Source organism: Dermacentor variabilis, chromosome 9, assembly GCF_050947875.1.
Source record: "Dermacentor variabilis isolate Ectoservices chromosome 9, ASM5094787v1, whole genome shotgun sequence".
NCBI classification, from domain to species: domain Eukaryota; kingdom Metazoa; phylum Arthropoda; class Arachnida; order Ixodida; family Ixodidae; genus Dermacentor; species Dermacentor variabilis.
The window spans coordinates 153,867,790-153,895,467 of NC_134576.1; the positions used below are offsets into that span (position 1 = coordinate 153,867,790).

General features: G+C 44.3%; 1 protein-coding gene across 4 annotated transcripts in view; it reads left to right on the forward strand.

Annotated features, from left to right (window-relative positions):
* The window catches only part of Grip163 (gamma-tubulin complex component 6), a 525,896-nt gene that overhangs the window by 109,257 nt on the left and 388,961 nt on the right, over positions 1-27,678 (forward strand). For all 4 annotated transcript variants that reach the window (XM_075670058.1, XM_075670059.1, XM_075670060.1 and 1 more), the window contains exons 5-6: positions 5,107-5,176; positions 5,828-5,958. In XM_075670058.1, the coding sequence (XP_075526173.1) occupies positions 5,107-5,176; positions 5,828-5,958 (201 nt within the window). The remainder of the gene's footprint in view (positions 1-5,106; positions 5,177-5,827; positions 5,959-27,678) is intronic.

Below are 27,678 nucleotides of genomic sequence, written 5' to 3' on the forward strand. Positions count from 1 at the left end.
CTGTGCTGCTCGTAGAGTAGTAGTGAATTGTCATCGAATGAGCCCGACCATTTGTGCTCATTTGCACACACTTCACCACTTCGCATCGGTCGAATTGTTAATTGTCGCTGTGGCCGGGTCTCGAATCGTGAATTACCAGCCATGCCTGCTGCTATGTCGGTCTGCTGTCGGTACTGTAGGTGCAAAAGACCGAAATTTCGAACGGAGATAATCAAGCAAGCTTCAAGACAGGCGAAGCAGTCAGCATGGCACGAAGTTTCGCTTACTCAGCGCGACGAACTGCAGCTATGCAGCGTGCCCGACGCTCCACTTCGTGAGGCCTTGAGAAAAAAACGGTAGAATCTGATGTTGGGATTCAGGCCTTCTTGTTCATGGCAGCCCACAACGCAGAAGTAATGACGGTGACGCCTTTTCGAGGCTGGGCTAGGTCTCTCCGGATCGGCATCACCGATTCCTTCTGCTCCCAGCATTACGTCCCACGGCACACGGAGTCCGTTTTCGTTAAACTATAGGCTGCGGCGAGCTCGCAGCGTGGTCGGCGTGGTCTGTGAGAAGTGACGAGCCTTTTCGCACTCGCAACAGGGCATAAAAAAAGTGCGAATCGACGCAAAACTCAGCCTAGAAACGTGCTTCGCCACAGCCAGGGCTCAATACGACCCAAGCTGGCACGACCCAGATGTCGTTTCCCGCACCGCCACCAGGCGCCGCTACTATACCTCAAACTCCAGCGCAAGATGCCCATAAGCTGGTACTTCATTCTATGACGCAAACTTCGATGCTTGTCACAATGGACCCTGACACCAACAGATTAGCTCGCGATGGTGGGCTCAACTTCAGCAATTTGAGCACCGACGAGCGCGACCTGCTGCTGAGGGCTCGCACTGCCGGCGTCGTTGCGTACTACGACGGCGGCCTCGACACCGGCTCTCCGGAGCGGGAAAAGCAACGAGGGCTTCCCATGACATCACATGGACGTGGCATTGTTGCTGCTTGTTCCAAATGAAAGTTTCGCGAGCAAGCAGAACCCTCACAGCACGACGCGATAACGAAACTACTGAAACTCCAAAGCGTGCGCGGCGCAGAGTCGAGCGCGCAGAGTCGAGCGAAAAACGAAACCTTTCGAACACCCATATTATTGAAGGGTAACGTCAATATGTTATTTTTTCTTAGAATCGAATAGACATAGACAAGTAGCATTTTTTTCCGTCTTATAATCGAATGAAATGATATTTTTAATACGAGTAGTTGAGTATTAGTAACACAAATTATGAGGAGTCCTTTCGTCATCGGGCTAGTACCGGAATGTCGCTGGGGGGTCTCAAATCGTGTCATGCATTTACCTCAATTTCTCGGTTACTAAAGCCCTGTTCGCGATTATATTGACGCCTTAGACGTTTTAGAACATTGCTCTACCACTTTAACTTGAGTTTCTGGTAACCTTTAGTGTCCCTTTAACTTGTTTTCAAGCTTTTTTGTCTGACTCCAAGTTTCTGCCTTATGTGTTAGCACTGGTAGAATGCACTGATTGTACACCTTTCTTTTTAGCGATAATAGTAAGCGTCCAGTCACCATCTGAGTATATCTGCCGTATGGGATCCAACCTAGTTTTATTCTTCTGTAAGTTTCCTTCCCATGATCACGGTTCCCTGTGATTAATTGACCTAGGTAAACATATTCCTTCACAGACTCAAGAGGCTGATTGGCGATCCTGAACACTTGTTCCCTTGCCAGGCTATTCATAATTATTTGTTTTCTGCATATTAATCTTCAACTCCTCCCTTGCACTCTCTCTGTTAAGGTCCTTAATCATTTGTTGTAACCCATCCCCAGAATTGCTGAACAGGACGATGTCATCTGTAAACTGAAGGTTGCTGAGATATTCGCCGTTGATCCTTACTCCTAAGCTGTTGCAATTTAATCGCTTGAATACTTCTTCCAAGCACGCAGCGAATAGCATTGGAGAGATTGTGTCTCCTTGTCTGACCCCTTTCTTTATAGGTATCTTCCTATTTTCCTTGTGGAGAATTAGGGTAGCGGTGGAATATTTGTAGATATTTTCCAAGATATATACGTAAGCCTCCTGTACTTATTGATTACGTAATGCCTCTGTGACTGCTGGTATCTCTACTGAATCGAATGCCTTTTCGTAATCTATGAAAGCCATATAGAGAGGCTGATTGTACTCTGTGGATTTCTTGATTACCTGATTGTTGACATGGTTGTAATCCATCGTAGATTATCCCTTCCTGGAGCCTGCCTGTTCCCTTGGTTGACTGAAGTCAAGTGTTGCCCTTATTCTATTGGAAATTATCTTGATGAATATTTTATACAATACTGAAAGTAAGCTAATGGGCCTATAATTTTTCAGTCCTTTAACGTCTCCCTTCTTGTGGATTAGTATAATGTTGCCATTCTCCCAGTTCTCTGGTATACTTGAAGTCATGAGGTATGGTGTATAAAGGGCCGCTTTTTCCTGTTTCATGTCTTGCAAGGCCATTCTAACTTCATCATTAGTTATAGAAGGAGCCTGTGTATCCTGTTCATTACTACTTTGAATGGAGGTATAGTGGCTCTTCTGTTTACTGTACAGGTGAGTATAGAATTCTTCCACTTCTTTTATTATATCTTCGAGATCGCTGATGATATTACCCTGCTCATCTTTCAGTGCATACATCTTGGTTTGTCCTATGCCAAGTTTCTTTTTCACTGATTTTAGGCTGCGTCCATTTTTTACTGCTTCTTCAGTTTTCTCATGTTATAGTTTCTATATCCCTTATTTTCTTCTTGTTGAGCCGTTTTGACAATTCCGCGTATTCTATCTGATCTCTTGAGTTGGAGTGTTTCATTCGTTGTCATTTCTTTATTAGGTCCTTCGTTGTTTGGGAGAGCTTACCTACTGGTTGCCTTGGTGCGTTGCCTCCCACTTCAGTTGCTGCTTCTGAAGCCAGCCTAGTTCCGGTTTCATTCATTACCTCTATGTCATCTACATCTCGCTGTTCTAAGGTTGCATATTTGTTTGCAAGTACCAGTCTGAGTTGGTCCGCTTTTATTCTTACTGCATCTAGATTGGTCTGTGTCTTCTTGAGCAATTTTACTCTTCCTCTCTTCAAATTCAGGTGAATCCTAGACCTCACTATCCTACGATCACTGCACTTTACCCTACCTAACTCGTCTACATCCTGCTCTATGCTGGGGTCGGCGAAAGTATGAAATCAATTTCATTTTTTGATTCACCATTAGGGCTTTCCCGAGTCCACTTTCTGTTGCTACGCTTTCTGAAGAATGTGTTCATTATTCATAGCTTATTCCTTTCCGCAAATTCTACCAACATCTCTAGCGTTTCTAGAACCAACACCGTAGTTGCCAATTGCTTGTTCACCAACCTACTTTTTCCCCACTTTTTCGTTGAAGTCAGCCATTACTACAGTGTACCAAGTTTGCACTTTTCTCATGGCTAATTCCACATCTTCATAAAACTGATCTACTTCCTCATCATCATGATGAGGTTGGACCATAGGCTTGTACTACTTTCAATCAATACCTCTTATTAAGTTTTATTGCAACTACTGCTACCCTCGCAATAATGTTGTAGAATCCACCAGTGTTGCCCCCTATGTCCTTATGTATTAGGAATTCTATCCCGTATAACTTTCAATCTGGGAGTCCTCTAAGCAGAGAACGTGGCCGTTAGCATTGATAAGCCTCCCCGGTTCTTCTAACCTCACTAAGGCCAATGATATCCCAAACAATGCCTGACAGTTCCTGAAAGGGTCCTGCTAAGTTAGCCTCACTCAAAAGAGTTCGGGTGGTAAAAGGATCAGTTTCCATTGGCAAGGATCAGTTTCCATTGGCAGCCAGTCTGGGTCAAGAGATTCTTAGCACCCTCAGCTGCGTTACAGGTCTGACTGCCGCCTTGGTCAGGTGCTCCGCAGCTGCTGGGGACTGAGGGCCATGGGTTAACTGTAGGAATCATGAGGGAGGTAGTGGCCTAATACTGCACTAGGGAGGCCCGTTCCTTTTCTGGTTAAGGAACAAATATAAATATTACAAATAGTTTTACACAGATGGTTCTAAAACACAAGAACACATGGGTGTGTGGGTTGTAAAAAGAAATTGGGAAACAAGTGTTCGAATACCACAGTATGCCTCCATTTTCACAGCTGAAGTTTATGCAGCACATACTGTAGTTGAAAAAATTACCACAGACAAGTATAAGAATGCAGTCATATACACTGATTCATTAAGTATACTGAAGGCTCTACACCTGGAATCTGTGTGTGAACTCCTGCCAGGGGGTATATTAAGCATGGTGGCTTCTAACAAATGTGGGAGATCAGTTCAGTTCTGCTGGGTCCTAAGCTATGTTGCAATAATGGGTAATGAAGCAGCAGATAGATGTGTATCCTTGGCAGCGTACAAAGGCATAACAAACACTGCACTTCCATATAAAGATCATATCCGAGCGATTCAGAAGGCCTTGATGCCAGAATGGTGACACAAATGGGACTCTTGCACAAACGACAAGCTACATCTTACTAAACCCGTGTTTGGCGTGTAGAAGTAATGTAATCACCAGGAACAATTTATTGAAATTCGCAGCACACCTCATAGGCAATATTTTACCATGGGAAAGATTGACCTCCAACATGCGAGAAGTGCCAAGAACCGCTAACAGTGATGCACATTTGACTGACATGTACACACATTGAAACACACATACGAAAATTTTTGTACAATATGGGTAAATTACATGTACTTTACATCGTGTTGTAGTTTTAGGAGATGATCCACTAGTTCCTTGACATCAAGTGCTTAAATTTCTAAACAACACTTTTTACACAAGCTACAGAGCAACAAAGCTTTTGCTGTTCTTAAATTTGATTTATAACACCTTGTGTTTGGGGCAGCATAGCCTTAGTCGCTTTTGCACCACTAAACCCAATTTAACTAACTGACCATTACCTAAAGAACTTGATGATAAATGTGTCCTCTGCTCAGCAGTCACTATATGCTTGAAAACTGTTTTGTTGTTCTTTTATTGGTCATTGTATGTAGCCAAGTTTATATGAGAATGTTTTTTGCATGCCACTGCTTGTTGTCTTACAGGCAGCTTTTTGAGCACCTCGATGATGACCTGCAGGCCATGGACAACCAAGGCAACCTTGTTCTTCCAGGAGTGAGTGTTTTAATATTCAGGAAGTGTTTGTTGGCAAATAAAAGGGGCGTGAGGTCACATGATATAGTCTACTAGGGCAGGCCTAGTTTTTAGGAACTTGGTTGACAGGCACTGCATTTGCTGTTACTGTTGGCAATATTGCTAGAAGCAGCCATGGCGTCATGCAGTCTGTGCACATTCCTTTGCTTGCACCTTGGCTCACAGGCACCTTCGATGCTACAATGATTGTTGCTACATCTTTTGTGTAATCCCCAGGACCAAATCACTACTTCACCCCATAGTGGCCAAGCTCTGCTCATCCTCGCATGTGTGCTTATGTGTGGCAGAGAATGTCTACTGGTGAAGTACAAAAACAAGCCATTCCAAAATAGTGCAACTGTTGTGAAGAGGTACTTTATGTTAGCAATGACCCCATGTCTTTCAGTGCCCATTTTAGTGCCCCCATTCTCTGTCCAAATTATTTAGAAGCCAGCTTTGCAGCAGCATGATTTGCATGACTACAATAGAGCTTCTTCAGTTCATGGGATATTTGTTGCAAAAACATAAGATTTGGCACGTGGAAGAGGCACATAAGTAGCTTAGCTGATACTGAGGACACTGAACACAGATGTTTATGAGTTTTTATTTCCTCATACAAGTGTGTCGTTGCAGCTGTGTGCAGCTGAGCCTGGGTGCGACCTCAATGGGAACCCTTTGTTCAGTTTGCACAGCCAGAGCTGGAAGCCAGCCCCTAGCGACATCCCAGTCAGAGTGCCACCGCTCACTGCATTCACGAGACACAGGTGAGTCATTGGCCAGGACTGATGATGTTGAGCCAGTGGTAAAATATTGCCACTCAGCTTTGAACCCCCCCCTTTAGCTGTGGAAATTGGTTATGGTTATGCCTGTACACATTGTACTTTTGGAGAGGACAGACGGTGCCTGCATGTCGCCTTGATTACTGCAGTGACATGAAAATAATAGGTGGGAGGTGCCCCTATGGTGAGGTTCACTTGACCATAAGTATAAAACAGTGCCAAAGACGTAAACAAGGAAAAGAAACAACATGACGCAGCGCACCATCTTGTTGTTTCTTTTTGCTGTCTGCGTACCTGGCGCTGTTTTATAATTATGTTATCACACCAACTCATCCAGCTGTCCCTACTTTCAATTGACCATGCAATAGTGCAAACCCTGTTGCACTGGTTTGGTTTGTTTAGATTTGTCACCTCTGTACACTGATGTGCATTCAGTATGCCTATGTAGTTCAGGACATGTTAGTGAGTAGATGTTGGAGCGTTTCAGCATTACAGGCCCATTTATTTCAGACGATGGCCATTAGCCTGTTAAATTAGGCAGCAGTACAAACATTGTATGTGTTGTGCAGTCAAGGATTCTTTTTTTTTTTTTCTTGCATCTAAAGTTAGCTGCATTGTGCTTTTCTTGGATCTGCAGACATAAAAGTGTGGATGTATACTGGGTGTGTGAGGTATCCAAGGACATAATGATGACTTCAAGAATAGCAACATTATTTCAATCAAGAATTGAAATATTCTTTTTCAGATTTCTCACATTGTTTCTTTTACTGCTCTTGTCGAAGGATATCGAATAAAACCATCATCTGCTTCAATTGTTGAATGTATTTGACTTGGATAACAGTGGCACGCTCGAATCACATAGTGTGTGTAAATGTTGGACAGTCCTTCGTCAATAGCAGCTTTTACATTGTGTGGCGGCTTATTAGTTTCCCTCTCAGTGACAGTGCCCATATATGTAGATGCATGCAGGTTTAAGTTGGGAGTTGGGAAGGCCACATTAAAGGTGACATGTCTGCAGACATTCCCAGCCAGCCTCTCTTGGATTGTACATGCCTTGCTGGAGCAAGCAAATTCATTATATAGGAGTGGCACATGATGACATCGTGCACAGAAAGTTTGCCTGTTGACTTCCAGTTCCTCAGCAATGGCCATAATTAGCCTTCCAGAGTTCTTATTCATCACGGCCTCCACCCGCTTGAGAAACTCAGCTGCCCAAATGGTGTCTGACTACTGGCAGCACTTATTTGTCTGCATCAGATGATAATTGGGCATAAACTTTTTCTCGTAACAAAAAGAAAGGATTTGGTGACATTCAAGAAGGTGGCAATCTCCAAGTCAATATGCACGTAAGGCAACTAGGACTGTGTATGGCATCATGTGTCAGACCAGAAGCTGATGCCCTTAAATATGCTTAACAGTCTTTTTTTAATTATTTATGAGGCTGGTGTACCCTACAGATAAATCAACATCAGTTAATTGCAAATAGCATGCATGTAACATTCCAAATCCTTTCAAATCCTTACCCCTCATGTAATGTCCTATTTTGGACTCTTGAGGTATTAATAAATAAATTAATAAATAAACAAATACCTATGTTTCTCACAGGCACCCCAACTGGTTACTGGGACAATAGCGCAACACACTGACAAGCAGCCTGTTTGCTTTCATTAAACTTCTTGACCAGAATTATCCACTGGCAACTGTAAATCATCACTGAAACACCACACAAAACCAGATTTTTGCTGCTGCAGAATGCAAGCCCAGGAAGTAAAGTTTCGGTTTTAGTCATAATTAGGGGCCAATATGGTCGTCCTAAAGTTTATGAGAATACACAAAAGGCAGAAATCATGGCAACGATGTTCACAACATGACCTGTGCAGATTGAATCCAAAAAGTTTGACCCTCTCCCTACCGTAGACAAACTGAGCTTGTCCTCACGGTTTGTACCGCTCCCACCGAAGACGATCTGGGTTCGTCCACGCTGAAACAAGTGTTTGTGCACGCTGCAGTTAAGCTGCCTTGATAAATTTTGTTTAGTTCTTTTTGGCTTCAACAGATGGCGCAGTAAAAAAAATAAGCGCATTCAATGCCGGGTAACATTTCGATGCTGGCAACTGGGATATAAAAATGGTGTCCTCCTCTGTGCGTGCGCGTGTAAGCAATGGCTCTGCTCGGGAAGAAAGAAAAAAAAACTTTTGTTTGTGGAAGATCTGTCGGACTCGGACAGTGAAGAAGAAGCTTGATTTTCTTTCGATAGTGGCAGGGGCAATACTGAGCAGCATATCTTTTCCGAGTCGTCAGATTTGGATGACAACAGCGTCTCAACAAGTCGGCAGTGGACAAGGTTTGTTTTCACGGCCATGCCTGGCGTAAAGGTACCTGTGACAGAGGACGGGAACTGTGCGCCGTATTTTGAATTGTTTCTAATGAATGAACTAATAGATTTAATTCTCCGTGAAACCAACCACTACACATACCTAGTGTGAGGAATGGGGAGTAGCACTCTGCACTATTCCGTGTTTTGAAGTATACCACACCAACTCTACAATCTAGGGATCTGACCTCCTTGTTACAAGCATGAGCCCCACTTGTCACAGTATTGTTTTTGAATTTCCAAAGAGGCATTTTTTTGCAACGAGGACTACAGAAAGTCAGAGACTCTCTGCTGTGTAGTGCAGTGAAGCCGATCCTCTCTCCATACTTTCAAAAAAATATTTTGCGTGTATCTTGCAAATAAAGTGCTTATAATAATAAAGTGCTTAAAAAGTGGTTGTTTCAAAATGTGTATAATTATTTAAGAAAATAAAAACGGTATTCTTGTATTGTTTCTGGCCAATAAACTTGGTAGGGAAAGGGTTACTAAACCATCATTTGGTGTCCCAAACGGTGGTGGAACAGCTGCGCCAATTGCACGAGACAATCCTGTGCCAGAACGGTATTTGAGCGGAAAATTTCGCCGAGCTTGGGTCAAACTATGCATAAGAGCGAAACCCTCTTTCTGTCGCTTCTTTGCAGCTACCAAAACTGAAATCAAAACCAACGTCATGCTCATCATCATCATAGAAGGAAGCATATGCCCGTTGGAGTTGTTCGGTTCGGCATTCAGGCACATTTTTATCTGACAGTCGTACCATATGGACGTACAGTGTAGTCCACTGTACAGTCTTGCAGGCATCTTAAGGTACATTCGATTTGCCTGCACCATCTGAACCAGTTCATGAAGTGCTGCACCCTGCTATTCGTTCAAGTGGTGCAGCAATGGCACCTGCTGAACCACTCTGTTCGTTTCAAAAGGTGCAGGAAAGGCGCAGGGTTAGTCCATGATTTTGCTGCACCTACTCCTCTATCGAAACCGACTTGGTTAGGCATAAAGGTGTGAAGCAGCAGCACAGCAGATGACGTAGCATACGGGCGTGAGCATCGTTAAAAGTCTGCTTATGTACATTTGATGTGTCTACGCAAGTGGGGTGTGTATTCATGCCCCAGAAATCAATCATACCTGTAGTTCAGGACCTCTCAAACTTACGCACTCTGTGCACAATAGCCGGACACAACAAAACGCCTGCACCACATATGCACCTTGGCATTCATTTCAAGTTCCTCGCTGTGCCTGCACTGCGGAAATCGAGCTGCACAATCTCTGAACTTCTTGTGAACTACCGTGACCTGTTTCACAGTGGTGCAGGCGAATCGAATGGGCCTTTATTTCAGTATTCATGCAACCTGTGTGGTACCACAGAGTTTACCGAAGGGGGATGTCACATTCTAGGATTAAAGGTTACCTTTTCCGATGCCTATGGGTGACAGAGGGGCTTTGCAAAGGAGCCGCAGCGATCAGATTTCCATGTTGTGCATAGTTTAGAATGGTATTCGCGACGACATGTTGCATTGAGTTAGGGTTGCTGTGCTATTTCTGTGAAGTAGCGTGGCCAACACCAATGCAAAACCCTCCTTGCACCTCGTGCATGCACAGTGACGCTGACGCCACTTCTTTGCGGCCCCTATTCGAAAGCTCCATAATGTGCATGGCATGACACGAGTGTATTGCATGATGTCATGTTGAGTGCAGGCGTGCAAACTCGACCAGTCTTGCAGTGAGCCTTTGTCCACAAGCTGTTACTGTCGCATTGTGTTACATCCTGGGTTAATAATATCAAGTTTGTTTTTCTTCTTGGTAAGCATTGTGGAATACTGGTAACATGCAGTGACCAGGGAAGTAACTTCACATTTATTCTGTAGTAGTCTTCTATCCTGACTGAATGTCGCCAAGAGTGAAAAAATAACAGAGAACATTACGGGAATGGCATTCACTGTATGTTGATGGATGTTCATGGTGGTCACTGAGTATTTCTTGTTCATTGTGCTTGAATACGTTTGATTAGTTGAGGACATTGAGAAATGACCGATAACAGCATTTGACGCAACCTAGAATACATGCAGAGCCTTTTTTCTTTTCTTCTTTTTGATCTTCTCATGATCTTCTCTTCTAAGATCACATTCTCGTGACGCCTGCAGCAGCAAGGATGTTCCATGTCCACCGCCAAGGTCTGTGAGTGGTGGCGCTGGCTAACACTCCCATGTTTCTACTAGGAAACATAAATACCCAAGAAAGTGGATGGGGCAACGGCGCCGCGGTAGCTCAATTGGTAGAGCATCACAATTAAACAATTGGTGAATACACAGTGAAATTTAGTTAGAGCCAGGCGATCATAAACAAACTACTTTCATAAGCCCAATGTTACCCACAATGACGTGAAAACCAATTATTTTTTTTTATGCTCTACACGTGCCGGTCAGAATTTTCATGCTTCCAGAAAAATGCATGTGCATCCCTTGCGATCGGCGTTCTGTGTTGCGGGGATGCGCGACTCTCACGCGTCCCCTGATATGTTGTTTTCCCGCATAGCTCCCGTCTCCTGCAATCCGGCTTCGTCGCATGGCTTGATGCCCGCGGCAGTCGGTGTGGTTGAAGCGCAGTACGAGAGATGGCGTGAGTGTTGCGCTGCTAACACCATCTAACGGCAGGGTTACTTGGGCGCGGAAAGGAGAAGGCTCTTCCTCTTGGTTGTGGGGTCGGCAAGCGATGCGGATGTACCGCGCGTGCGCTGATCCATGCTTCTGCGAGGCCGTCTTGCGAGGCCTCGTTTGAACATGCCACCGTTCACGTGATCGTACGCGCGAAAGACCAGGCATTGGTATGGGGCGAACATATTCGCTTGTTATCCGGTCGGGGTGAGTCGGACTCCTGCGATTTGTCGCGCGCCCATCGGCATGTTTGTGGATAGCAACTTGGCTAGCAGGCATTAGTCTATGAAAGGTGCAATAAATGCCCTAGTGATTGTTTGCCCCTACTGTGTTGTTCCTTTGTCCCAAAAGCATGGGTGAGAACACGACAGTGTCAGTCTTGTCGAGATTACTCGCGCCGATTAGAAATTTTTAAGCTCCATAGAGCTTGACATGCTTGTTTTTGTGGGCAAGGCCAATAGAGAGCCTCTACAAACTAATGAAATCATAAACGGCATTCTAAAGCTAGAAAAATTGCGATAATAACCGACCTTTTACAGCACAGCAAAAGCTTGCGGTGCGTGTCTTTGAGCCCATAAACCTCTTTCGCCTTTTACGTCAGCTGTAGAAACTTTAGAGGTGCGGCGACGCGCTTGCGGCGCTCATTTGGACACCTCTCCTATTTTACTACCGTGGTGGGGACGCTTGACATTCATGCATCTCCTGATATTGTTTTCCCCGCGTGGATTCCATCTCCTGTAATCTGGCTTTGCCGTGTGGCTTTGTGCCAGTAGCAGTTGGTGTGATTGCAGCATATTACGATATATGGTGCGAGAGTTGCGGCGCTGCTAACGCCACCTAACGGCGCAACAGGGAGTAGGCTCTTCCACTTGGGCTTGGGGTCGGCGAGCGGCGCGGACCTTCTACGTGTGTGCTGATCGACACTTCGTGGGACCGTCCCGGGAAAGGTTTAGGGCTATGACACCGACATGGATGAACACGATCATTCTAACATGCCACCGTTTGCATGACCGTACACACGAACGATTAGGCATTGGTGTCTAGCATGGGGAGAAACATATTCGCTTGGTATCCAGTTGCGGTGAGTTGGACTAACTTCGATTTGTCTTGTGTCCATATTCAGCAAGCAAGCATTAGTGTGTGAGATGTGCAATAAATGCCTTTGTGATTGTTTGTACTACTGTGTTGTTGTTCCTTTGTTCCAAGAGCATGTTGGAGACTACACATCTAGCTGCTCAACATGGACCTTTTGGGGCATCAGATGATAGTTTTCACAGTTTTGCTCGGTTCTAGACAACCTTTGTTTAAGCTTAAGCACAGGCCTAGCATGGATTTTGATCACTAGTGTCCGCGGTACGCTTTCTTGAGCGAGGCAATGGTTGCTGTAGCGTTTGAACTTTTCAACATGCTAAGCCTTTTCGCAAGTGTTTTTGAAAGACATTCGTTGGTATGAGAGCCACATGGTCTGCATCCTGGGAGAGTGAGGCTTAGCGCCTGCAGAGCATTGGCAAGCCTGAAGCGAGAGAGTATGGAAGCCTTGTGGGTGGTCCAAGTTTTTTATATAAGTAGCTTCTTCCATTTTGACTCTGGAAGTCTCGGCTCTGGGGGAGGATAGGCGTCACTCATCACATTGCACATGTGCAATTCACACCCTTAGACAGGTTAACTCCTTATCTGACAAGTACACAGGTGGTGTGCTGACGTACCCTGAGCCAAGTCGCGAAATCGTTTCAACTTCAAGTATTTCGCGGGTTCACTATGCCATAACAACAAGCCCAAACAGCCACATTACTCTTTTTTTTTCTTCAAACAACTTGTCTCAAGACTAGCTTTGAATTTATTTGGTGGGTGCGGAAGTGTCATGACCCGGTTGTATGTATGTGCAGAGATGGGGGGTTCATGTGAACTTGCTGTGATCCTCCAGATTTCAGAATCAACAGTGATTGAGTCATGTGGTGCACGGTCCTTTCGTCTGCTGTGCAGGCTGGGAACGTATCCTGCAACAATCACTTTCAATCATACCATCTCCTTCACGTGATGTAGTGCTCAGCCAGCCAATCGGTGCGCACCTGACGGCTAAGGAGATAGTATCACTGAAAGTGATCATCGCAAAATATGTCCTCTGCTGGCCTTACAACAGCCCACCTGCCATAAAGTTAGAATAGCCCTATTGTATTTTGGAGAAAAACTGGAAACCAAAGCATTCTCTGCAATAAGAAAGATTGCCCCAAATCACAGGTCCACTATAGAACATCATTGGTATGCAGTACAACAGAACATCAATAATACATTAGTTTCAGAGGGGGAGAAAAGCACTTGAATCTGAACAACAGAAATTCTATTGTAGCGTTCCTAACTAGAACGGCAGCAGAAATAACATAATCTCAGTGTGACAGGTGTCCGTCATAATCTGAAACCACGCAGTGGAGCTTTTCCAGCCAAATGGTAGGCGGTTGTACTCAAACAAGTCAAATGGGGTTATGAACACTGTGTACTTCTTCGTTTCTTCACTTAGTGGAATCTGCCAAAAGCCCTTGCAGAGGTCTATTTGTGAAAAACAATGGCAACCACCAGTTTTGTCAATGATGTCGACTCTTGGCATTGGATAAGGTATCAATTCAGTTTGACGATTGAGAGCCCGGTAGTCTGTGCAGAGGCGGAATGTCCCGTCTTCTTATGGTGCAATAGTTATGGGAGAAGCAAATGGGGATACAGAAGGCCGGATGATACCTGCATCCAACATTTCTTGCAACTCCTTTTTCAGCCACACCTTTTTATCTCTGGACATATTATAGGAGGTTCTACGAACCACTGTTTTTTCTGTGAGCTCGAAAAGACCGACATGTGATCTCATTGCTGGAGGGTAGCTACCCATGCATGTACGCTCTGGGCACTTACCCCCAAATGAAAAGATCTAACTTGGATCGTGCTTGGGCTTGACTTGACGAAGTCGGCCCAAAGCAAGAAGCAGACTTCAAAACGGCCAAGTCGGCTTTTGCGTTTCATAGACGCTCAAGCTGACTTGCTTCATCAAGTCAAGATTGTGCTTCAATGCAAAAGTAGATTGCTCGTCTGTGTTCGAGGTTAATAATAAATTTATTAGTGTAAGGCACGTTGTACAGCAAAAAAGTATGTATCTTTCCAAATTTCTACAAGGCATAAGTGCTGAAGTATAGTTTGGGTAAACCTATTCCATCTGGCGACGTCCGCCGCTGAGATGCGCAGTGTTGCGTGCGGAAAGCACCCGTTACAGGCGGGTTTAGGTGGTCATCAAGTTTCGGTGTTTTGGCGTGCTTTTTGATTTGAAAGTTCCACCATTTTTTCAAGTCGGTGCTCCACGTGTAGGCGACAGTGTGTTTGAGTGCAAATTAATTTTATAGTCACATTTATTTTGGTTTTAGCTTCTTTTTAACTTAGAGGTCTTGTCTTGTTGCACGTTTGTATAACTGGCCGTAGATAAGCAAACGAAATGGTTGGTTCGTATGGTAGTCTTTCAACGGCTTTTGTTCTCGATTGCCGTAAGGCGTTCATGCGCCATCTGGGCCGGCAACCAGATGCTAGAGGCCGAGATGAGGCATATGGTCGGTTTCTGAGGGAGCTCGCGCATCCCTTTTCGGCTATAGGTATTGCAGCAGGAAGACGACGGCCCTTGTTCTGGTCGGGCTACGTGACCCTTTGAAGAAAAGGCCAACCTATTTGAATGCGCTAGGCCGGAGTCAAAGAAGAAAAAAACTGCAACACATGTTGCAAACGAGGTGGACCGAGCGCCGTATAGACCCATATGGGTGACAACACCCGATAAAGAACAAAATAAATAAATAAATAAAATGACATGTGCAAATGATTTGTCTATTTCACATGGAATCTTTGTCAAGAACAACGCGAGGGAGAGTGTGGCACAGTCATAGACATCGCAAATTGGCAGCATGTGCCGTCTGCTAGGAAAGTGTCGTCTTTAGGAAAGCAAGTTGTGGGGCTCACGCGACGGCCGCGCGCCGCATTTGGTATGAAATTGCTGTCCTGTCAACAGGCTTTGACGCTGAAATGTGGCACTCACGTACGCTCTCCTTCCAAGAGAATGCACCGCAACGCAAGACGGCAGCCCGTTTTACAGAAGACGAAAAGAGCCTGCTCATGGTACTCGTGAACGACTACAAGCATATTGTAGAATGCAAGAAAACTGATGTCGCATCGTTGAACAAGAATGAGACATGAAAAGAAATAGCAAAACAATATAACGCCAACCACGAGATTATGCGGCGCGATCACCTGCAACTGAAAAAATGCTGGAACAACCTGAAGCCTGAAGCAAAAGCGGAAAGAGAAAGCTGCAAAAAAAAATAAAATAAAAAAAAAAGCAAGAGTGCCACAAAACTGGTAAGCGCACATGTTCCGCATGACTGGCTCATTTGGGCTACTTTTTTTTATGCTCGTGCGCATGTTTTTTATTTGGCGGACGAGTGCGTGACAGTTCGGCATGCTGAGCATAAATATAGTCGTGAGCGCTAATAACTAGTGATGGCATGTGTAGTCATTAGAGCTGAGAAAATATGCTCATAATCAATCTTACGGCAATTGCGGGAAGCGCACCAGCATCGGGCGCAGGTGCTTCACGATGAGCAGAGTCATCTTTTCAACTGCGCGGCACACTGTTGACTGAGGAATGCGGACCTGACCCTCGGCAACTGTTTAAAATGTTCTAGTGCCGTAAAACATCAGAGCCATTAGCAACTGCAGCGTGGGAGGCACACAGGTTGTCTTCTGTTGTCCCCACTTACCCGAATAGGCAACATAGCGAGAAGCTGTCGCACGGCGTTCTTCGTGAATCTGTAGCTACCGAGGAATTGTTCGTCATCGTACAACTCCATCAGGTTCCCTCGGTCACATAGAGCAGGTCGCGGAATTTTTGGCAAGGGATGATCCTCTGAAAATGCTGTATCCATGGCGTGGCAAGCAAACCCGAAAGCAGCTAACCTTCGCGCGACGTCCGTTTGGGAGGCTGCCATGTTGGAATAACGCACGAAGTCAGTTTCAAGCGAGCCCAGGAGCAGACTTGAAACTTGAGCGGACTTCGGCCCAGCCAAGTTGTTCGCAAGTCGTCCGCAAGGTCGAGCACGATTTAAGACGCGCGGTGAAGCTGTCTTGAGACTGCCAGAAGTCAAGTTCGAGCCAGGTTAGATCTCTGCATTCAAGGGTTAGTCTTGATGTCTTCCTGGTGAAAAATTAGCCTTGATGCACTAGGTTCATCACCAGGATCTTCTGTTCTTATCGTGTCTTCGGCCATTACTTCGTCGTCCCAATAGAGGTTTATCTTGTTTTTTCATGTCTGGACGGGACAAGAGAAAATCGTAGGTGACATTGGGAATTGCCAATACGTCACTGGTAATAGCATGTCCTTGAAATTCAATACCCAGGGTTACCCATTCACTATGCATGGTCACTGACCCATCGTAGGCTTGGACACGCAATGTTCTACCAGCGTGCAGACGGCCGGCATCCACTCGAGTCTTGTTGATAATAGATAACGAAGCTCCACTGTCAACGAGAGCTTTCACTTCAATGCCGTCTGCCTTAATGGGGGCGTATGATAAGCTTGACACCAAATACACTGCCTCACTCAAGTTCTTTTTCTGGGGCTTATGATCCATGATAGACAGACTATGTGGAAGTAGGTTGCCATGAAATCGGTAATTGGTTCTTCACCATCCTCACGGTCATGATTGACGCTTCCCAGGGATTTGTTTATGAAGCTATCTTCACATTCAGATGACGGGAACGACTCTAGATGCTCACTCAGCTTACGAGAATCAAGTTGCTCTGTTCTACTACCTGGCTGTCTTCTCAATGTAATTCTTGGCACTGAGAACTGTAGAAAGTTCAGAAGGTCATCGAATGTTCTTGGACCTTTGAGCTGGACATGACTACGGATCTCGATATACCAGGGTGTCTACCAACCGGGAAAACTGGGAAAACCTGGAATTATCAGGGAATTTGAACAGTCTGGAAAAACTCGGGGAATTTGTGCTTCTATCAGGGAAAATTAGCTGTAACTTTATTGAAAGGGAACGAAAGTCGTGTTAATGCCGGCTCCAGTAACAGAGGAATCGCAACGAATTGTCATTGACGCCGTGTCATCGGCACGATGTATTGCCAGAGTAGTTAACGACCGATTTTCTAGACGCCCGATTTTTCGGACATGCCCGATAATTTGCACGGCTTTGCGGCACCACCATGTACTCCATATAGTCAACGTATGCTGCCCTGACAGCAGGTCTGAAATGGCATTAATCAAAGCCGCCACCGCCGCTATTTTGATTATCTCGCCGCCTCGAACCGGCACTCTCTCACGCAGATCCGCTGGCAGCCGTAACCACCACCGCGGCAACGTTAGGCCTAGCTGCTTCTATGTTCGCTATTAAGCTTCTTGCCATGCGGTGCCGTGTTTTTCATTGAATTCGCCGCTATCACCAATGGCACCGACTCCGCCTTTGTAATCCTCGCGACTGGCTTTGAAGCTCGCAGAGCACAGCGCGTTGTGTAATGTCAGTCTCCGAAAGTGAGCTTCGCCTCAGTACATTAACGTTAGGCGGTGAAATAACGTTAGGCGGTGAAACATAACAAGCGTGGGAAGGGGCAATTGTCACGGGACACAGTATGTATTCCTTAATTATACACACGTGCACCCCCCTCTCCTGTCACAGTACGAGCACCGACATGCCTAGTAAGTGTACTGGCAGGCTTTAAGAGCTTTTTCGGGCGACTCAAAGGCGGCCTTACAATGCCTTCTGTCATCTCTTCGTCGCGTGGGAAGGGGCAATTGTCACGGGACGCAGTATGTATTCCTTAATTATACACACGTGCACCCCCATCTCCTGTCGCAGTACGAGCACCGATATGCCTAGTAAGTGTAGTGGCAGGCCTTAAGAGCTTTTTCGGGCGATTCAAAGGCGGCCTTACAATGTCTTCTGTCATCTCTTCGTCGCGGGTCATGTGAACAACTCGTGTCGGAGATACGAGAAATGCACCATCACATGATCACGAAAGGACACGACGTCATGTTTCAATGGCTGTCTGGTCATTGCGGTATCTCCGGCAACGACCTTGCTGACGAAGCTGCTGGGAAAGCACACGAAGGAGCAACCCTTGTTTCTATACCTTTATCGCGGACCGATGCAGCCCAACACTTAGGCAAGCTAGCGCACTCTTTGACATTGGAGAAGTGGCACACACCTGAATTCACTCAACATCGATTGCATTCCCTCGATCCCTTTATGCAACTGTGGCTGTCACCAGGTCTTCCGCGAAATGAGGAAACAGTGCTGTGCCGCTTACGTTTGGGCGTCGCATTCACCAATGCATATGCATTTTTGATTGGAATGTCTGATAGCGCCGAGTGCAATGCCTGCGGTGTCGAGTAAACCATAGAACACCTACTGTGCTACTGCCCGTCTTTTGAAGATGAAAGGCAAGACCTCTGCACAACTCTCAATCAGCTAGATGGAAAGCCGTTCACCTTGAACAAGATCTTGGGACCATGGCCTCGAATATCGCAGCTACAAAAAGCCACAGAAGCGCTGCTGCGATATTTGAGAGATACCGGATTGAGTCAGTGTCTGTGATCCGGACTGAGTGACCGACTGATATCCCCAGTGGACTTTCTCTTTTAATCTTTCTGTCCCCCTACCCTTTCCCCAGTGTAGGGTAGCCAACCGGGCTCAGTCCTGGTTAACCTCCCTACCTTTCATTTATCATTTTCTCTCTCTCTCTCTCTCTCTCTCTCTTCGGGCGTGCCTGTGGCAATTTTAGCCTTTAAGGGCAGTTAAAGACAGGCATTCATTATTTTTCGACTGCCCGATTTTCGTATGTTTTTGTGGCCCCTAGGGAATCCGAAAAATTGGACGTTGACTGTACAACTGACCAAGAGGATGCTTCAGATGATCCATGTGGTGAAAGCGTGGTAGAAGGAAGATGAGAACAGGAAGGACTGACGCACTGAGGAATTAACGGGAAAGGAAGGGTGCCGCCGCCTTTTTGAAGGAGCTTGAGCTAAAAAAACTAAGTGTTGGCTGACGCTGAGATACAGGTGTCCCTCATCCAAACCAAAATAAACTGTTTTAAGCAGTGAAACCCAACACTGAGATATTGTGTACGGGCTGCAAGTATGTCAGGACAGTTGAGGATGACTTCCCAGCTGCTGAGAGAGAACCTTAGTTGTGACAAAGTTCAGGGCCTCATACAGATGAGCTTGCTATCAGTTGATAGAAATAGCTCATATTAAAAAATATTTACTTATGTATGCATCTCCTTTTCTTTCGTATTTGAAAATGTTCGACTCAATTTGGAATGGGCTTTACCATTTCTTTCGCTATGCATTTTACTAACACCTTCCTTCTGTTTTCTTTTTAAATAAAATAGATATTAATCCTTACTGTTCAAACTGGATTAAGTTATTTTTGTTTTGTTTCAGCATGCTTACTAGAGAGTGACAGCATCGGGCAACGGGGTGTCAGCCTGTCTTGACATGAAACAAAGTTCTGGCTCATTCAGGGAATTTTGCAAAGGTGCTCAGGGAAAACCTGGAAAACTCAGGGAATTTGGAAATCCTTGCGTTATCGAAGCTTAACAGCAGAAGACGACAGCTTTGGTTCTGCAGAATACAATAGGCAGCGCTTCTCAATACAGTACTCAAGCAGAGAGCCACCTGTATACCTGAATCATAGTGCCGCATCCCATCTTTCTACTGCGTTGCCTTTGAAAGCCGCGAAAGAGTTGCTTTTCCACAGTTCCCAACATGTTGTTCCATGATCCATGAGTTGCACATCATACCATTTTCTGGCTATACCGCCCAAATAGTGGCGCATATTCAAAATCTTTGTGTCGTCGGAGCGCCACCATACTTGTCACGGGCATACTTGAAAAACCACAGCCAGTAGTGTGCACTTTGCGAGTTTCCTTCAAAAACATCCGGTTCAACAATGTCTCACTCTGATTGGCCTCGATTAAGCGCTTGGACGAAAGTTCTCGTTATTTCGATCTGTTATTTATTTATTTATTTGTTTATTTATTTATTTCAGAATACTGCAGGCCATTTCTTGGCCCAAGCAGGAATGAATTTACATTGTTACATAACCAAGAGAATAAAATTTATACAATATTTGCTGCACACATATATCAAATGAATAAACCAAAAGAATAAAATTGTACAATATTAGCAGCACACGGATACCAAAAGAATAAACCAAAAGCATAAAATCATACAATATTGGCAGCACAAGGATACAAAACATACATATTATCAGGTAAGCAGACGATGTAACGCATCAGAAAAATTTTGTGAGGGAAAAACAGATGCCGGTAACGAATTCCAATCTTGCACTGTTCTAGGGAAAAAACTGTACTTAAAGCTGTTAGTTTTGGCGAAGAGGGGAGCAAGTGAATGCTCATGAACGCTCCGAGTCCTTCTCACTAGAGGACGCTTAATGCACTCTGGAAGCTGGAGCTTATTTTTTCCTGTTAAACTATTGAACAAGAATATCAATCTATTAATCTTTCTGCGGGTTTCTAGTGTGTGAATGTTATTTGAGATCATTAACTGCGAGGGAGAGTCTTCCCTTTTGTATTTTCCGTATATAAACCTAACCGCTTTCCTATTGACTTTTTTCAAGGAGCATTATATCTTTTTTTTGTGTATGGGTCCCACACTACTGAAGCATATTCAAGTAAACACCACACACAAGTTTCGTAAGCCAATTTTTTTTATGTGTGTAGGGGCAGTTTTTTAGCTTTCTTCGTCAAACTCATAGCTTTCGAAATGCAGCTGTAGAAATATTAGTAATGTGAGCCGACCATTTTAACTTATTGTCAAGTGTTATACCTAAATATTTATATTTCTCAACTTCCAAAATCATGTTGCCGCGAAGAAAGTGAGGAAGCAAACTGGGAGACTTTTTTCTAGTTACACGTAAGAGAACAGTTTTTTCACTATATTAAGTTCCATAGCCCATTTCAGACACCATTCTTCAATGGCAAAAACTGCTTTTTTCTACAGAGCTGTGGTCATGTTCAGATGAAATTTGTTTAAACACAACACAGTCGTCTGCGAATAACTTAACAGAGACATTTTCAGGAACAACCGTAACTAAATCATTTACATATATTAAAAACAACAATGGTCCCAGCACACTTCCCTGAGGACCTCCTGAATGAACATTAACAACACTAGAAGCAGTCTTATTAATTTCCACATATTGCCGTCTGTCTGTAAGGTAGTCTTGAATCCATCGAATGATAAAAAATGGTATACCCATACATTCCATTTTTATAGAGAAGTTTGCCATGTGGCACCTTATCGAAGGCCTTGCTAAAATCAAAGAAAACCACCTCCGTTTGCCCGGACATATCAAGCACCGGCGCAAATTCATGTACAGACAAAACAGTCTGAGTAACTGTGGATAACCCCTGCCTAAACCCGTGCTGATTATCAGACAAAAGATTATGATCGCTCAGGAACTTTCGCAGGTAACCGGCTACAATATGCTCCAACATCTTACAGCAACTGTATGTTATGGAAACAGGCCGATAATTTGAAACTGACAATCGATCACCTTTTTTTATATACAGGAACCACACGTGCTATTTTCCAATCTGAAGGAATTTTTCCATTTGCTAATGAGAGTTTAAAGATGTCTCTGAGGCAACCTGATATTTGTTCTGCGTAACGCCTCAAAAATACATCTGGAAGACCATCGAGTCCAGCGGATTTTTTAGTGTCCAGTTTCAAGAGCATCGCCAGAACACCCTCACGAGTTACTTCAATGCCGTCCTCTGGTGCAGCCACTGCTTATATTTCATATTCATCTAATTCTGAAAACACCAAGTAGAAATACTGATTAAAATTCTCAGCTATTTTGGCAGCATCAGTGATAATTGTGTCCCTAACTTTTATTTTAGTAAGTGCATCTTTGGGTTTACTCAAGTGCTGCCAAAATTTCTGCGCATCACTCTTTAGAAACTCTGCTAATGTGTGTGTAAAATATTTAGTCCTGGCGCAGCTCACTTTTGATAATAGGTCATGTTTGATTTCTATAAACAGTGGCGTTGACGTCCCCTGCTTCTTACGATATCTCTTAGGTTTACACTTAATGTGTATAATTTCACGAGTAATCCATGGATGTTTCCGCTTTCTAAGTATTCTTCTGTTTGGAACATATTTTTTAATGCAATGCCTAAGCACATTAGCGAACCATTGCCAAGAGCTTTCCACATCATCACATGTAATCCCAACATTTTCTTCAATATAGCCAATAATCGCCACATCGTCAGCTCTACTAAATTCCTTAACTGTGGCGACATCAAGCGCACATGTTTTTGATTTTTCAACCTTCCAGGAAAAAGAAATTAACTTATGGTCAGATATTCCGGGTTCATTTGTAACAGTTCCTTGTCTAAATCCTTCACTAATGAGCAGCAGGTCAAGAATTGATGTTCCGCGAGTACATTCAGTAACTATTTGGTCAAGACCAAGAGCAAGCATAACATGAAGGATTCTATCGCTCGTATGCGATAATCCAAAAGACATATTGTTCCAATTTAATAAAGGCAAATTAAAGTCACCCGTTACAATAACATTCTTATTTTGTGACAACAATAAATGATCATACGATTTACTCAAAAAGCTTTCATCAGTGTCTGGAGCACGATAAACTGCACACAAATGAAACGCCATTTCCTGTTGCATAATGTGCCTTTGCAGTTCCATAACAGTCAAGTCTAGGCTCACCTTCCTGGCAGGCATTTCCTCTTTGAGGGTGCCACGTCGAATGGGTTCCAGAACGAGTTCGCTCAGTGTCTGCAGTTGTAGATTCACTGTCACCGATCCTGTTTGCATGAGGGCTTGGCGGCTGATTGCAGCTTGTTACAGCACCACGTTGATCAGCGCGGTAGAACTAACTTCGAGAGGAAGGTCTGTCGCTGGCTCACCGTGCACTTGGTATCGGGTGAACAAAACAGACTCCGATGACGCCTGGTCGATGAAAAACGTCACCAGCATGGCTGGTCTTCGAAAACTGTCGGCTGCGCCAAAATGTAGCGTTCCTAACTAGAGCAGCAGCAGAAATAACATTATCTCAGTGAGATGGGTGTCGTCCGCCATTTTATTCCAACTTCTTCGGTCTCACTTCTCCCCTACCATTTCTTCGTCTTCTTTCATGCGTCCAGCACAGACTGCTTCATCTATTGATAAAAAAAATGTTTTTCATACCTGCACATACTAGAACTTAGCTTTAATCGGTGCTGGCATATAATTTGGTCTTCCCTTTAATAAAACAGGACCTTACTGTATATCTTGATGGATATGTATCTTAGTTAATAATAACTTGCTGCATTCTTGTTATGTGATGTTAGGTGACTCCCGACCATCTGCAGTGCCATATTTTCTTGGCGAAAATTTGCAAAATTGCTAAGCACAAAGTCGCAGGATTGAATCCCGGCAGTGGCAGCCGCATTTTGATGGGCATTATATGTAAAAACACCCGTGTTCCATGCATTGGGGGCATGTTAAAGAAACCCAGGTGGTCAAAATTAATCCCGACTCCCCTACTACGGCGTGCCTCATAATCAAATCGTGGTTTTGGCATGTAAAATCCCAGAATTCATTCATTCATTCAAAGTTGAGGAAAGTGGGCATGTACCCTGTTGAATGGTGTACTGTGGAGTGCAAGAGGAGCCCTCTCTCATCAAAACTGGCATCATAATCCCTGTGTTGCTGCACAAAGGCTGCAAGCAACAATTTGAGATTCTAGTTAACCCACTCTATCGAATTGCAATGTGGGTTATACAGGGTTGTCTTGCGGTGCTTAATACCTCAGGCCACACATGCGGCGCCTAGCCTTGTGTCATAGGGAGCAGGCCAGTTGCCGACATTTTTCTGTATATTAAGCAGCCTCAGAAACCTATAATGAACCAATGCAGTAGGCAAGGAAGGTGTCGATAGAGGTTGAATGCTGTTAGCTCTAGAGCAGAAAGAAGGGGGAGAACGTTGTTATCGCCTGGGTTGTGGTGTTGTAGGCAGGTGTGACAAAGGCAAGAATGAAGCCCCAGTTTGTCTGGTTAGAGGTAACGTGCATTGAAACCATGTTGGCAAATGTGTGATTAAAGTACTCTGTCAGGTGATTAGTTTGCAGGTGACATCTGATGGTACAGTAATGAACAGAACTGCATTCGACAAAAAATGCTTCAAGTTATTTAGTGGTAAGGTCTACATCGGAGCAAACCGGCCGATGCATTAATGATTGGCTTAGGGAACACCACAGCAATGTTAACAACACTATTCAAGGTTATCTAGGTGTGCACTGTTGTGTTGCAACTGTTGGTGCAAACCGGTCTTCGACAAATGCAAGATTGTATCTAGTAGCAAATGAAGCCTTACTGAAGAAATTGTCAAGGCTGCTGCAAGTTCATATGCAGGAAATAACTGTGTCGGTTGTCCCTCGATAGCCTTGTTTGAAGAAGCGCCTACCTACCTTGATTCAAATGCCAGCATGCGATAACGGTATGAGCAGGTTCTGTGTGCATGTGTGATCTTGTTACCAAGGGTCCACTTTAAAGCTAGCTGTGCACTGGCAAAATAAACTTTCTGTTGAAAGTCAGCGTTGTGTCCGTGTACTTTGTGGGCTATCTTTGTCTCCGTTGGTTCCCATGCTGTAACCTTCTGCCTTGTTCTTGGAGTAAGACATGGCCTCAGCACTGAGGAGTTTATGGACACAGGACGATGTGGCTGAAAAGGAAGGACACAATGTCATGAGCCATGGGGGGCAGGTTATTCTCACATACTACATATTGAAATAATACTAGCCCGGTGTTTTCCCACCACAGTGGGTCGTAAGGCTCTATACCAATGTGACGAAAGGATATTGAGAGGCACGATAGTGGCTCCATTAGTCTGAAGGTACAGCAAGGACTAGGCTTGTGGCATCTGAGTAAGAGCAGAAATGTACATGTGTTGTGCCACACTGTATGCCTATCATTGAGGCAATGGGCATTGCCTCCTCCTCCCTGGTTCTTGTGAAGTGGTCGCCCTTGTGAGTGACAACCTGCAATCTTCCACAATACTGCTGACCCATTCCCGTGGGTTCAAATGAGGAATCTGGTGGCATGCCGCACCAAGACTGCTGCCATGATGAAAGGGGAATGCAACGCTGGGGGCATAAGCTCCTGTCTCACCTCGTTCCTGCCGACGATGGATCGCTAAAGGGATTTAAGGTGGAACTGGGCCATTGTGAGAAAATAGAATCTCCACCAGCTGCTGTGTCGGTATGCTATTATGCTGTATGCCTGTATGCTATTTTCTGTTATATCTGTACCTAATGTATCAACCTTTTCATCTCCTCTTTGTCAGCTCCAAGAGTCTATCCGTTGTCCTTAAAACCCTGAGTCGCAATAACATGCCACACTATTAAGAAGTCTGGTGTACGTCCTGAACAGCCCGGCATGTGCACACTGAGAATCGGCATGGAAAGCAGTTTGTACGAGTGCATCAGTGCAGAGGTGTCTGGCAGTTGTTTGGAAACATATTCTTGGTTTATAGTGCGAAGGGATACAGACGAAGACTAAAAGAAGAGAGAATGAGTGCTCATCCTGTCAGCTTCTAGTCTTCATCTGTGTCCCTTCATGCTATAAACCAAGAATATACTACCGTACCAACTCACCCAACTGTCCATCCTTTTGCATTATTTAAGTTGTCTGGGAGGTGTCTGGGAACCACCAGTACATCATAGATTGCTTATAGTGTAAGTTGCCGGTGTCATGAATATTCGCACCAAAAATGACAATAAACTATAACCAAAACAGCATTCTTCAAAGGCTGCACATGTGAAACACATGTAGACGAAGCAGCCATGCATACCCAAGAATCGAAGCATGTGACCGGGATGTCTGTGTCCATTTAAATTTACAAACTTTGAAAGGTTAATGTCTGGGAACTCATTGTCCAAGGAACCATTGTCTGAGCACCTGCGATCTTTGCATGAAACAGAGAAAGTAAAAAGAAAAAAAAATGAAATGGAAAAAAATTGCTTGATTATTCGAAATTCCCTGCGGCAGTGCCACTACTCTACAGAACTAACGTAGAAAGACGACCGAAATTTTGGACTCTGTTCAGTGTCTTGTTTTATTTCTTGAACTTATTTGCATGTGCGCAATATCGAAAACATGGCAACTGCTTATCAAGTTGCCGTCATTTGAGTGTTGCCTGTGCCAACGGTGCCCTCACTTTTGTTATCAAGGTGGTTCTTTCACTTTCAAAGTACTGTACAGCCTTTCATATAGTGTTTGAGTGGAAACGTTTTCACACGGACACAGGAAGGGACACACACAAGCGCTCACTTTCATCAGAATGTTTATTGCATGCTGGATCACTATTTATTTGTGCTGTGCTACAACGTGGGCATAAGCAAACAGAGATGCATTGAAATATGACATTTCTTTCCTTGTTAACGATAGTGAAGGCATGCTACCACAGTCTTGGCCTAGCTTCTCAATAGTTGCAGTTTTAGTTATCACCCCCGTTATTTCTTCTTTGTGCTTGTGCACAACGAAACATTCTTGCAAAAGAGGCAAGCAACCACACAAGCCGCAGTGGGCTGCTAACCTACCATCACCACCTTTCTTTACATTAACCAGCCTATCGTTTAGACATCACCCGGTTTGTCTGACGTAGTGTCTACCACACGATAGCAGTATGTGGTTTACAATGCCTTCTTTGCAGGGCATGAACCGTGTTCTATGGTTCTTGTTCCAGCCTACCCTTTTTATCAGCAACGGGCTTGTTGCTTTTGCAGTTTTCTCAGCTTGTTCGGGGCTGTGAAACCATGCTAACAGTTGCCCAAGCACCCACCTTTTTTTTGTTGTGGGATATCATATTTTCTGCAGGTATGGCATAGTGTCAAACTTTCTTCGGCCTTCACAGACAGCTGTTTTGCAATCCTGACAACTGGAAGGTAGTTTCCTGAGTAGTGCCTCTGCACCCGATACCAGAATGTGGTCAGGATATCCTGCTTGCATGAGGCGAGTTTTTTGGCTGTTAAGGCTGGCACTGCAAGATGGGAACAGGATTTTTTGCGAACATTATCAAAGCAGTGTTTGACGATACTCTTGTTAACCAATTTCGAGATTGAGGAGCTAAATGGCGACAATGGTTTCTTCCCCATATGTTCATAAGACCAGTACATGCGGTTTGCATGAAAATGAAAACATATATTAAGGAACCTCATAGACAATCATCACCTGGAACTTTGTGTGTGAGTTCGAAGGGCTGCAAACAATCTCAAACCAACATTAGTAAGTTAGAGGCTTCAGATTCGAAGGAATTTTTCTCATACTTAAGCAAAAACAAGTACTCATCCATGTATTTAAAACATTTAAAAACTTTTGTGCCCTTAAGATGCGTCAAAAGTACTTAGTCACGACTTGATACAAAAGAATTGCCAAGGGTAGACGTGACACGAGATCTAATCCAAACGTCTTGGTTTTGAATAAAGGGTTTCGTATCCTATTCGATGTAAGTCGAGTCATGGTTACAAGTTCTAACTGATGCCTTGATGAAATACGGAATGCACCTTTAAAATTGATCTAACCAAACTGTGTTAAGGCATTCATTATGCATTCAAACAATGTGTCACATAT